Source organism: Sphaeramia orbicularis, chromosome 17 (assembly GCF_902148855.1).
Source record: "Sphaeramia orbicularis chromosome 17, fSphaOr1.1, whole genome shotgun sequence".
Classification (NCBI taxonomy): domain Eukaryota; kingdom Metazoa; phylum Chordata; class Actinopteri; order Kurtiformes; family Apogonidae; genus Sphaeramia; species Sphaeramia orbicularis.
This window is the reverse complement of record NC_043973.1, coordinates 24,706,071-24,719,117: the sequence shown is the minus strand read 5'-3', so window position 1 is coordinate 24,719,117 and position 13,047 is coordinate 24,706,071. Positions and strand designations below refer to the sequence as shown.

The following is a 13,047-nucleotide window of genomic DNA, read 5'->3' as shown; positions in this document are numbered from 1 at the left end:
CACATTGGTGTTATCCATGAGGACTTTTACCCCACCCCCGAAGGGGAGGCAAGGGGTATTGTTATTATTATTATTATTATTATTATTATTATTATTATTATTATTATTAATACTAATACTACTACTACTACTACTACTACTAATAATAATAATAATAAATTGCATTTATAAAACACTTTTCATTAAGCAGAATCTCAAAGTGCTGCAGAGAGATGACAGTTTTTTGTTTGGATACTTTGTTTCTTTGATGTTTAACACTCTAGCTGCAAAGCTATTGGTTGAATTCACACCAAATTTGGCTTATAGATTGCCAGTGACCCAGAATCGATGTCATTACATTTTGGGAAAAGTAGGTCAAAATTGAAATTTTTTATGAATTTTTTTAAGTCTTTTCCCCCATTAACTTATAATGGGCAAAATTTCACATCTGTAGTAGCAAAACTAACTATCAGTTGAATTCATACCAAATTGACATTATAGATTACCCGTGACCCAGAATAGATTTCATTACATTTTGGGAACAGTAGGTCAAAGTTCAAATTTTTCGTGAATTTTTAAAATCTTTCCATTTACTTACAATGGGCAAAATATGTGCAAGGAACAGGGTTTGTTGTGCCTGGCACCACTTGTTTGTTTCTGTGTTTTTTTCTTTGTTAACACTCTAGCGGCAAAACTATTGACTGAATTCATACCAAACTGGGTTTATAGATTGCCAGTGACCAAGAATAGATGTGATTACATTTTGGGAAAAGTAGGTCAAAGTTCCAATTTTTTATGAATTTTTAAAATCTTTTTATTTTCCATATACTAATAATGGGGGTAATTTCAAATGTCTCTAAAAACATCAATTTTGTTTCAATTTACTTCAAACTTATACAGAGGCAACTGATATGCTGACATCAGCACACACATAGACATGATGACATCAGTTGGATCGATGCCAAAATAAGCTACTATACGTGCCAGGCACCACTTGTTATTTTTATCATTGGACTGCCTCTGCCCTATTCTACATTGTACATTTTTTGGATACCTACAATTAGTCATGTCTTTCTACCCATTTTTAGTTTCATTCACTCCAAACGTGTTCTTGATGAGCGTCTGATTCGTCTACACATACACACATCATTACCTTATTTTTAATTACATCAGAAAATAGTGACATTGATGTAATTGTTACTATTTCCCAAATAGTCAACAGTGCAAAATGTGCCTTGTTTACATGCACATTATCATTCCAATCCAATATAACAGTGAATAAGACAATATTCTGCTTCTCCTATTCTCCTGAACTTTTCTCCTTTTTACAAAGAACATTTTCTAACAAAGACATGTGGGATATGCTGTCTATTCCACTTTTGTTCTCTAGATATGCATATAGCATATTCAGAATATGCATTTCTTGTAGGTTTTACCACATATTGCAACACACAGCCTGTGCTTACAATCAGATGGAGAAAACGATCTGATACACGTGCTAAAAAGAAAAGTCCACATCTCAGGATGGAATGAGAGACACACTTAGTTTTAAACATTATGCAAGAGAATATCAGCAGGTTTATAGACAGGAGTTAATGTCGAACAGCTGACCTTTTCAAGAGGGAGATTTTCTTTACACAGTGGAACGTCTTTGACAAATACCTTTTTATTAATCATATGCACAGAGGCATGTCAGCAGGAATTATAGTGGAATGATAATTTTCATTAGCCACATAAACAACTTACAGGAAAATGTGTCTTTTTTGGAAAAGGGATAAAATGTATTTGTAAAAGTGCTGAGCTCTGATTTTGCAGTATATTCACTTGAAGAAGAGTTAAGAGATGATTAAAATAGCTGCAGATACATTCTCTCTCACTAAGTAAAATGAATAGTGGACCGATATTTCATTATGCATGAATATACATAGTTGTGTCAGGTAAAAGACTACGCCAGTACCCAAGGAATCAGACCTGTGATATGGTGACTTTTCCTTATAGAAAAAATAAACAGATTAACTCTGCACTTATTAAAATGAACTCTTCAAATGTAATTAAAGTATTTCCACCTAAAAATCAGTAACAGCTATTAAATGCAGAACAATAACTGGTTTATTTGCATTATTGGCCTAGATGTCAACCCTTCTAAAAAGTTATTCAGTTAATAAGTTAATCTATCTATCTATCTATCTATCTATCTATCTATCTATCTATCTATCTATCTATCTATCTATCTATCTGAATTTGTTTTTGTTTTTACAATGGGTGTATTTTGTTGTACTCAGCCCAATTTGCATCTTGTGTTGTGATTCATGTATACACTTTGGCCAACTGTAAAGTTTTTAAAGAGCTTTATAAGTAAAGTTGGTATGGTATGGTAAATAGAGTTGCAGACCTTGTAATGTTTATTAATATTATCAGAGGACAAAGATTTAAACTGACCTCTGACTACAGAATAGCCACATTTATTATCTTAAATTAAATTTTTCAAAAGCTATTAAACTTCCACTTTTACTTTTAACATTAACTACTGATAAACACGGCCTTTTAGAGAATATTCATTATAAATATTCTTGCACCAGTTCCCTTCTTTTTCCCTCTGAACGGCTGACATAATGTGAGATAAACAGTGGGGATGAACAGACTTTCATATATCTCAGAATATACCCCTGAGATGGCTGATAAAAGAATAAATTATCACAATAAAAAAATAGCTCTTTAAAATGAAAGCCTTCTCAAATCATGATAAAAGGTTGACTAAAGACCATTACGGACATTAATTGCAATTTCCATGCTATTAGTGAGAGCAGGGAACGTGCTGTGGCAGCCTCTTATTTCTAAACCCTGTTATTTTGCGTAAAGACTGTCTATCATCTTATTCAGACGCATGTGGAAAAAAAAAAGAAAGAATGAGGGAAAAAAAAACATTTCCGCTCTCTGGGAGAGGCAACACCCACCAGCAATTTCAAGGATGTAATTGCTGTTCAAGGATAAAAAGGGAGAGGTGAACCATGAGAGTTCACTCAGTAGATCTCACATAGAAAAAAATATCTAGTCAAAGTAGATAAATATATAATAAATACAATACAGGCCCCAACACTTAATTCAAACTCCTACTAAAATAATCAGAAATGCCTAAAGTGCTTAATTAAAGAAGTACAATGAGTCTCATATTATTATCACTGCGCAACAATATTCACTTGTATTGTTGCTTTTTATGTATATTTTCTGGTCATAATGTACCTTGAGTGGAGACGTGACAGTGTTACAGTTAATAGTGAGTATCTTAATCCTGAAAGCTACTCTTAGGTACTCCAAATATACAGTATGTCATATTAAAATAAACGTCTTTACTCAATAATACATGTTACACACATTTTTGGAGGTTACTTTTGTTGATATACACTGCAAAAAGTTCAATCCAGCTAAAATGAAATGTCTTAACTCTGGATTTTTGTCCTTAATTAAACTAATGAAATATTTTAACATATAACTGATTTTATTTCTGCAATACTATAACTTGTGAAATAGAATTACCAGAATATTAGACTTGTTTGAGCTGTTTGTTTGACACACTGACAGGCACAAAACTGCTTTACTGATGAACAAATTCTTAATTTCAAGCATCTTATCCTTCTTCATCTCTGTAAGATCAGACCACGACTGAGACTGAGTGAAATGCATTGTTTTGTCAGTCATGTACCACAGCAAATCAGGTATTCATTATGACAAAATCGAGAACGGACTTTATTTATTTAACACTATCTAGTTCTCTACACATTGAGATTATTAAATCTTTTTTCAGTGTCTTGTTAACCCTTTCATGCATGAATTATGAGATTTTTTTCTGACTACTTTTATTCCTCTTTAGGCAAGAAAAAAAAAACAAAAAAACAAAAAAAACAATGTGATTGAAATTTTTTTTATGAACCTATTTTTCATTAAGTTAAAAAATGTCCACTCAGCTGGACACCATGTGTTTCATTTTTGAAGCAACATACTGTGTGAAAACTATGAAATAAAAACATTTTTAATGCTGCTAGTCTGATATTTTCTCACATTTTAACATACAACATACATTTAACAATACTAGCTATTACACACTCAGATAATATGCAAAAAAACAACATGTTTTTGTTTTTTTAAAAAACTGTTAATTACAGTCTAATAACAATTAGCAATTGATTTATACTTAAATATGTCACTGCAGATCAGGTTTATCAAGAACAGGAAAGTTACAGTAATGGGATGAATTACAGTGTATGGGATGGTGCATAAGCGTCCACTGTGTTGGCTGATATGGAACTAAAACAACAAATCCATGAAAATACAAGAGAACAGCTGCAGAATAACTGTCCACTGGAGTGACCACTGTGCATGAAAGGGTTAAATATACTTATTTTAGTCTGGCTGCACTAATTTGATGATATCATTGTGTTTTTATTTCTTTATTTTTTTTACCAATTTTAAAAAACCTTAGCATGGCATCTTACTGATTTAATGTAATATTTCCACCATTTTTAAGTATTTTACATATATTTGCTATATTTAGTTAATCTCAGGACAGTGTAATGAGCACTGATTATATGTGATGAATGGTTACATGTTATGTAGGGGCTGCATGAATGCACCCATGCCTCTTATTTTAGCATGAGGAGTGTTGCAGGCTTTGCTGTCAGTGTCACTGTTCCTGTAGATGAATGATCTGACCAATGTGCTTGGACTGCTAGCCCAAAGCCCCGCTCTTTCTGTCCCTGTGACTGTCGTATTGATTCCGTTCAGCCCCGCGCAGCCTGTCGCTGTGGATCTACATGCTAACACACTGCCTCCAGTATCGCCTGTCCCACCCAGCCTAGCCCAGCCCAGCCCAGTCCAGCAAATGCACCTAGAAAAGCAGCCCAGCCTTTGACAGGCTAAAGAGTTATTTTAAGAATTAATAGGAGGGGAACTTTTCTTTTTTTTTTTTTTTTTTTTTTTACAAACTCCTTTCTTAGAGGAGAAAGGAGAGTTGTCCTATAGTGCCAACGTGAGAGCAGTTTTGGGACAGAGGATGACATCTGTGTCCTTGTTCCTGTCGACTGCAGGTGCCTCACTAACACTAATATCCTTCGACAGTCTCGGAGCATGTCCAGCTACTCAGCCTGGTCGCTGCCTCATTGCCTGCCACCTAGGGCACGACAGGAGCAGGGGGGGCAACGGGCTGGACAACAGCCCAACCCCGCAAAAGTCTGCTAAGTGGCAACCCATCATGCACCCAGAATTACACAGTATTACACACATCCTGTCACTGAGGAGTCATTGCAAAGTAAGGCAACAAAGAAATGTTGAGAAGGACAGAGGAAGATTGTTTACAGGTCTTACGTTGATGCCCTGTGGACTGTACATCTGGCTGGCTGCGAGGCTGTCACTGTATCCTCCGGTCTGGCTGATAACATGGCGAAGGGTATCCACCTGGAACAGCGGGGACACACAGACAAAAGGCCCGGTCAGACAAAAGCTCTGGTTAACAAAGACAGTCATGCACAAGGAAAGGTCAGTCTGATAGTGAAAGGGTACCATAAACAGGAAAAGGTTACAAACAGAGAATCACAATGATTTGGCTTCTAATACAAGCTTGATAACAGACATTGCAAAAGGACAAAAATCCAAAAACAACAACACGATGCAACACAATGAATATAATTACAGTTGTGGTTAAACAGTACATCACAATCAGACATTAAACTGTAATTCTTCACTCATTCTGCTAAATGTAGCAGTGCAGTGCTGCTCATTCTGTTTACTACAATGAAAAAAGGAACGGAGGAAAGTAAAAAGCCTCATATCTAGGAAATTAGTCTGATTTTTTTTTTCTAAAAAGTAAAATTAATCTTGTCAAGCATGTTTTTCATTCACATGTAAATTTGTCCTGATAAGTGATTCCAGCTAATATTGTGCTGAATTTAACCCAAAATAAGCTAAAATATGAACCAAGCACATGAACAACACAGTGTCCTTGCACAGCTTCTCCTTTTAACACTATTATGTGCAGCACTAATAACTGTTTTTCTGTAATAATCTTGTAATTACTTCAATTTTGACCTTTCTTTCTGTCATGGTCTTTTCAATGGCTATACTTTCATTCTTGTTTTACAAGAATTCTTCTAGTCAGGCAGTTTTGCAGTGTATATGCAGATATATAAATCTGATTCTTACTTCTTTGTTTTGTTTTTTTTTTTACCCATAAATACCCTGATGAAATTTCACATCTAAACATGTTTACTTGATGCAGCTGCCAGAAAAAATCTGATTAAATGGAGGTCACAGCTTACATTATTTTGTTAGAAAAGTTTTATTGGAATACTGCCATTTCTATGTTCCTCAAGGATTTATTGGAAAGCTTCTTAGTAGCTTTTGGCAGAGCAGTCAGCCAGGTTATGCATGAAAACACACCTGCCATATGGATTTCACAACAAATCAGACAATTCTACTCAGTTTAGTCAAAAAATTTCTGTTATAATTCCAACCTGAGAGAGGTCATTCAGATATGTTCCCTTTACAAGCAACATGAGTTTCAATAATTAAAGACCAACCCCGAGGACCTCTCTGCATCCTATAAGGGTTGTCCCTTTTGCATATTCATGAACGTCCTAAAGCATTTTAAGACCTGATCTGAATAGAAAAGAGGGTTGGAGGAATAGATAATGATGCCAAAAGCGTTGAAAACAAATGAGGATATGACCACGGGAGATGATTTCTTAATCTTTGGTGAGAGTTTTAACACTCAGAACCAGTGTGCTGGTCATCATTGTCCACTGAGGCAAGGTCAGGGTGCTACAGTGCACCAGTGGCTATGTGAACTCCTGTCAGGAGCACTGATGAGAGTTGTACCATTTCCAAAACTGTCTGCAGTCGTCTCCTCAACTGTGGGTTGACAATGGATTCTACATTAATGTAAAGCTCAAGGCTGAGTGTAACCTCTGTTTCACTGTGTAGGTCAAGTCATTGTGTTCATCTCCCGGACTGGTCAGCGGTTGGACATTTTCACATGTGATCTCATGAGCTTGAAAGCTTTTGGTCATGTCAGACACTAAGCTTGTAAAGGCGGCCTACCTGGGATTGTATGTTGGCCCCAACCTGCCCCCCTTGGTACGAGTCCCCATTGAGGGACTGCACACTCATGAACAAGTCTCCGGAGTTTGACATGTTAAAAGAGCCAGCAGAACCTGAAAACACATAGAGTCAGACAGGAAGAAAGAAAGGGAGCAAGAGAGTGGGACAAAGATTAGAGCAGAAAAAGAGAGAGAAAGGAGACAGGGACAGAGAAAGGAGTTAAAATGGTCATGCAAAAGCCAAAGTGCATTAAGTGGGTTAGTTTGGGAGGACAGCATGCATATAAGACAGGAATTTTATATGAACCTGCAAGCTACAGATGTAGTGGTTGCACAGAACATTTAAAAGGAAAAATAACCCAACGAGAACCATAAGACAGATAACCATCATAAAACTGTCCTGTGGAAACAAGCCTTATGGATTATTTTGTTGTTAAATGTCCATGCTGCTAGTGTTTCATTAAGGAAGTAATAATTGATCTGCAGGAAGGCTCAAAGAATTGTCTTCGTCCTTTAATGGACCCCAGCTCCCCAGATGTAAAGAAACCATCTCGTAACTTGATTTCAACACCCGGTCCTAATCCAATACAGTTGAGAAGTCTCTATATGACAAAAGACTTAGCTTGCCCTCTGAGCAGCTTAATGGCATGCACGAGGTCAACCGGACAAGAAGCAGGAAAAATTAACGTCCACAAGACCAAGAGGTCAATAACCGAGAGAGAGTAAGAGATAGGGAGAGAGAAAGAGAGAGAGAAAGACAGTCAGAGAGACAGACGGAAAAGGAAGAGGAAAAAAAAAAAAAAGCAGGAAAGCCATATCACATTGCTGGGTTAGTTACAGTAGGTAGATAAGGAGTGTTATGTAAGTTCAACAGCACCAGAGACTCAATTCGTGAGAGGAGACCCAGGAAAGAGCACATTATTGTACTCCACCTTACGCCCTGGGTTCATATCATCCCCCTGATGGTCTCTGATGAGGCTAAAGCAGCTCACCTGCTGAGTTGGGAGTAGATGGGGAGTTTGCCTGGCTGCCGTGGGCAGACACACTGGTTGCATTAACCGCGGTTCTTGCTGCGTACATGTTGGCTTCTTCTTGGAATTTCCCGATGTTTTTCTTGTATCGGATTCTTTTGTTCCCGAACCAGTTTGATACCTGTCAAAACAGCAGTTGCAGTTTCAGCCACAATATAATATTTATACCACCACAGCAAATCAAACAGTTGTAAAATGCCATTTAGTGCCAGCACTGACAGATCTATTCTGTACTATTTCTAGACTAAATGTGTAAATACTCAATGATAAATTGCCTTTTTCTTTGCTCCTTTATGAGGAGATCAGTGTAGTATTTCTATTGTCCTCTACATGTGTTATCTCTCTATGAAACATCATTTTCTCTTGTACAGATAACCTTTCTTATCATCCTATCTTAGTGGCATTTATATTCATCTCTGCAAGGATGGAAATTATCATATACACTAGATTCATGATCAGATACCACTTAGACTAACAAGTAAAACATCCATCATTAATTATACCGATGCTGTAATTCTGTGCAAGAGCATAAAACATGTTACATACAGTCATGGAAAAAATTATTAGACCATCAAAAGTTATCAAATACAATGGTTATGCAATCAAGTACTAACTCCTGTGTGTGTCATGTGACTAAAACAGACAGAAAAGAAAACAAGGAATACCTAAAAGCACTGGTTTTGTCAGTACAATGCCATAGCTATTGATGTAAGAACTGAAGTGATTTTGGTTATCAAGAAAACATGGAAAATGGCCACATATCAGCTCTGAAATTAAACTCTTACAAGCTATTTTTGTTGCTATCATTATATTTGTCCAAACAAATGTACCTTTAGTTGTACCAGGTATTAAAATGACCAAGAAATTGAAGAAAACAAGGGGTGGTCTAATATTTTTTTCCACGACTGTGTGTGTTCAAATTAGATAATGTCGGCATGTGAAAGCCACTTCATTGTTTGGGATGAGTTGAGTTTAGATTAAGTATTAAAGAAGTAAATATTGATTCTCTCATTATCGGAGCACTGTTAACAGCTCTGCAGTGTAACCCAATAGAGGGTTCATTCACCCAGTGAGTTCATGGAAATTTGAGTATTTACAATAATGAAAAATGAATCTATAGTCCTTCAAGATTTTAGGGTCATAGATTGAGACTGATTTTATTTTTTGGTGGAATTACTGACAGACTCATTTATCACCCAGTCTAAATAAGCTGTGTTTCATTACCTGTGACACTGTGATGCTGCATTTCTTGGCCAGCTCTTCTTTGGCCTCCTCGCTGGGATAAGGGTTGCTGAGATGGGAGTAAAAGTACTCATTTAAGATCTCTGTCGCCTGTTTGTTGAAGTTCCTCCTCTTTCGCCTGGAAAGAATTAAGAGAGAAAGCATAAAAAAAGTTTTTTCTTCAAGTACAAAATTGGTTTCGTTGCTATCAACAATGATCTACAGGGAAAAATAAAAAACCTAATGAAATAAACCAAAGAATGTAAGAGAGACAAACAAAAATAGATTAAAGAATTATAAAATATGTCATATAAAACAGATTACATAATGGAACTACTGTATTAAAGCTGGTGAGGTTTTGTTGCACAGACACACACAGACCTGGCATCGAGAAAACGTGAGCGCAGGATCATAACGGCCTCGCAGGTGCTCTGTTTCAGCTGCATCTGGATGGAGCTGAACTTGCGGTGGATGATGCTGACCATGCGCTCGATCTCTTTGGGCGAGATGGGTCGTGTTCGCGACTGCTCCCTCAGCAGGTTCATCACATGGGTGGTGAACTCATTGCACGCCTGGATGCACAGATAGACAGGATTCATACAAAGAATAACTATCACAGGGGCTCGACAGCTTCAGACAGAACAAAAGGATGAAATTAGATTCTGGAGAGGTTGCACCTTCAGTGGTAGGCCTTGGCCTAGTAGAGGCATTGCTGACAGCATTACAGAGGTAGAGTTAGAGGTAATAAGAATAGTCTAAATTAAAGCAGCAGACACAGCGCGATGTTTTACGCCAAACAAATGTGGCAGTGGAGTCATACAGTGGAGGCAGCGAGACATGCAGTGCTCTGAATATTAAAAAGACTTCTCTTCAATGGAAGAGAAAATGTGACAAGTGAAGAGAAATCTAAAATGACAGCAGGCTTTCAGTCCCGTTCACGTTCAAGAGGTTTAAACTGTCTCCCTCTCTTTTCACTCCATCTTTCAGTCTACCTCATTCTCTCTGTGTCTGAATCAGTCACTGGATATGACTGCATTCAGAGTCAAGGTGTCTGTTGCTTGTCAACACCAGGGTTACGTCAGTCAAAGTGATGCACCGAACAGCCGTTCTGCTTGCACACACACGGCAGACACTACTCACTCATACACTCGCAAGGTGTACGTAGCGTAGTGACACAAAAATGCTCAGGTGTATATTGACTGTGACAGTTAGCGATGACTGGCCTTCCTCGCACAAGATGACAAACCCAGAACGCTTTGACTTCCGAGGGAATGACAACACGTTACAGTCTTTGGAAAAGAGCTGGTGTGTGACTGATATAATGGCTGCTTGCCTGCTAAAGATAACATCTCTAAAAGCTTGGCTTGTCATAAATTGGACTGACTGAGCTGATTTTACAAGCATTATAGTTAGTTAAATATCCAAGGAAAATATTTCATCTCAGTTTATTACTGCTCAGGCATTGGCCAAAGCAGAGGAAAGCACATCTGATACATCAGCACTCAGCTTTGGTACTAAAACACAATCAAAGGTATATTATGGCTCTGGCTGGGTGTAGAATATAAACTTTCTGATTCAAGGTGAACATTTCAATAATCCAACATCGATTAATAAAATATGTAGGAATTCTAATTACTTTTTTTTTTTCATGGATGACTAAAGTTTGAGCTGTTTGTGGCCTTTCGCCTGAGGAAAGTACTGAAAGTCACATAATGTTACTTAAAACGTACATTACTGTAACTGCATAGGGGTCGATTGTTGACATAAACATTACTACTTTTAACCCTCCTGTATCCCGTCAAGCTAGGCCCTTACTAAGCACCAAATGTGCCTTTTTGGCACACTTGTGGAATAATGTCAATAAAATTTTCATACAATTTGTTTTTAATTCTTTTACACTTTTTTCTATTTCACCAACTTGAGCCATAAGTAAAAATACCAAATTCTCAATAACTGTCACATTTTTTAACCCTTTAAATGCCGTGTGTGTAATGTAAACAAACCATTTTTCTGGATGCAAAAAACACACAAAAAAAATTATTTTTTTTCGATATACTACATAAAAAGTGGATCACATATTATTTGATTTTTGGAGCCTGGCATATGTCAATGATTAACTCATTGGTTAATTTGCATTATTATTTTTGGCGCTAGGTCAAATGTTCAAAAATACTAGCATCTGTCACCAAGTGTGCCAAAAAGGCACACCTATAAATCAAACTATTAAATATTATATATTGATTCATTTTTGCGCTCTAATTTGAATTTATTTTTGTAAATCAAGGTCAGCCCTAGTCATACATATCAAATGGAAGACATAGTGCGTTTTAGGCACACTTGGGAGATAGACGCTAGTCTTGTAATTTTCTTTTGTTTACAATGTGCAAATTTTAGTTGGTGACCAGAATTTTAAAGATCATGCAAAAATGAACAACTTTTGAATTCTAACCCTATTTAAATTGCAAAAAATATTATGAAGTTTTTTTAACACAAAGTACAAAGTGTGCCTAAAAGGCGCACCCAGATACCGGAGGGTTAAAAGTGTACCAGATTAGAGGATATTTTTATGGCATTATTTCTTTGAGAAACTTTCATATCCAAACAAAATGGATATCATAACTCTATAAAACTACATTTAACAACATCCATGACTAAATGGGTACTGATTTGAATCAAACATAGAACTAAATTATGGATCGTTATGGACATTATGGATCATAATTGCATTAATTCAGGAAACCAGTGGTATTACACAATCCTGCTATGGCTGATCAGGATTAAAACCAGGACCCTCACCTGTTCATATTTCTCCAGCTCTGTGTGGTAGATTTGACGGATCTGAGACAGCTTGGCCCGGTAGTCGGAGTGTTCTGCTGAGTTGTCGGCACCGACGCCCCCGGTGGCAGCGGCGGCGGCTGCTGCAGCTGCTGAACCGCCCCCTTTCTCTGGTCCAGCCACACCCTCTGCCAGCAGCATGTTGTCCAGTCGCATCAGTTGAGGATCTGGAGGTTCCTCCTCTTGGGCACCGCGGATACTGAGCACTGTAGAGGACGAGAGAAGATGATATTCAAGTATTTGAGGAGGGAGACAATTTTACATGTGTGACAGCGCTGAATAATACACAAAAGAAGGGCTGATGTTGTAATATACGCCACAATTTTGGAATCCATTTTCACTTAAAAAACATATTTTTGCTTGGGTCTGTCTCAAACAAACATACTATGTTGTAACACATTTATCAAGTGATGTGGATACCACGCTTTGATAATATTCTGATTCATTTTACAGCCAGAAGAGAGACTTTGCTATTTCTCCTTCTTCCACCAACCAAGAGAACTCTTTGAAATATAGCTACCATTTTCATAGTTCAAGTCTATGTCTCTAAAACCTGCAGAAGCATAGAGAGGCTGGCAGCTAGACAAGACCATAAAAACAGAATTTCATTGATTCCATCATTTTCATATATCTAAAAATATTAACACTTCCACCAGAGTTAATCCTTCATTGTTCTCTTTCGACTCAGACTATGTTTAGTTTCTGCTGATGACTTTAATGTCGAATGTGACATAAATGAAAAGAAAAATGAAAGAAAAAAAGAAAGCAGAAGCAGTGCTGATAGCATTATACAAATAAAATTGTCTGAATTAAAGCTGCAGGCATATAAATGCAATGGGGGGGTCATAGGGTGGAGGCAGAGAGACTTGTAACTTCGTGATTTATGAAAAAGT

At 37.1% G+C, this 13,047-nt stretch overlaps 1 protein-coding gene across 4 annotated transcripts in view; it reads right to left on the bottom strand.

Annotated features, from left to right (window-relative positions):
* Positions 1-13,047, bottom strand: part of LOC115437116 (pre-B-cell leukemia transcription factor 1) — a 56,314-nt gene that overhangs the window by 2,058 nt on the left and 41,209 nt on the right. Inside the window, exons 3-8 of one of the 4 annotated variants that reach the window (XM_030160237.1) lie at positions 12,116-12,360; positions 9,701-9,891; positions 9,323-9,458; positions 8,060-8,219; positions 7,069-7,181; positions 5,329-5,427 (exon numbers count right to left, since the gene is read on the bottom strand). In XM_030160237.1, the coding sequence (XP_030016097.1) occupies positions 5,329-5,427; positions 7,069-7,181; positions 8,060-8,219; positions 9,323-9,458; positions 9,701-9,891; positions 12,116-12,360 (944 nt within the window). The remainder of the gene's footprint in view (positions 1-5,328; positions 5,428-7,068; positions 7,182-8,059; positions 8,220-9,322; positions 9,459-9,700; positions 9,892-12,115; positions 12,361-13,047) is intronic. The other 3 variants (XM_030160238.1, XR_003937916.1, XM_030160239.1) reach the window with 3 other exon arrangements.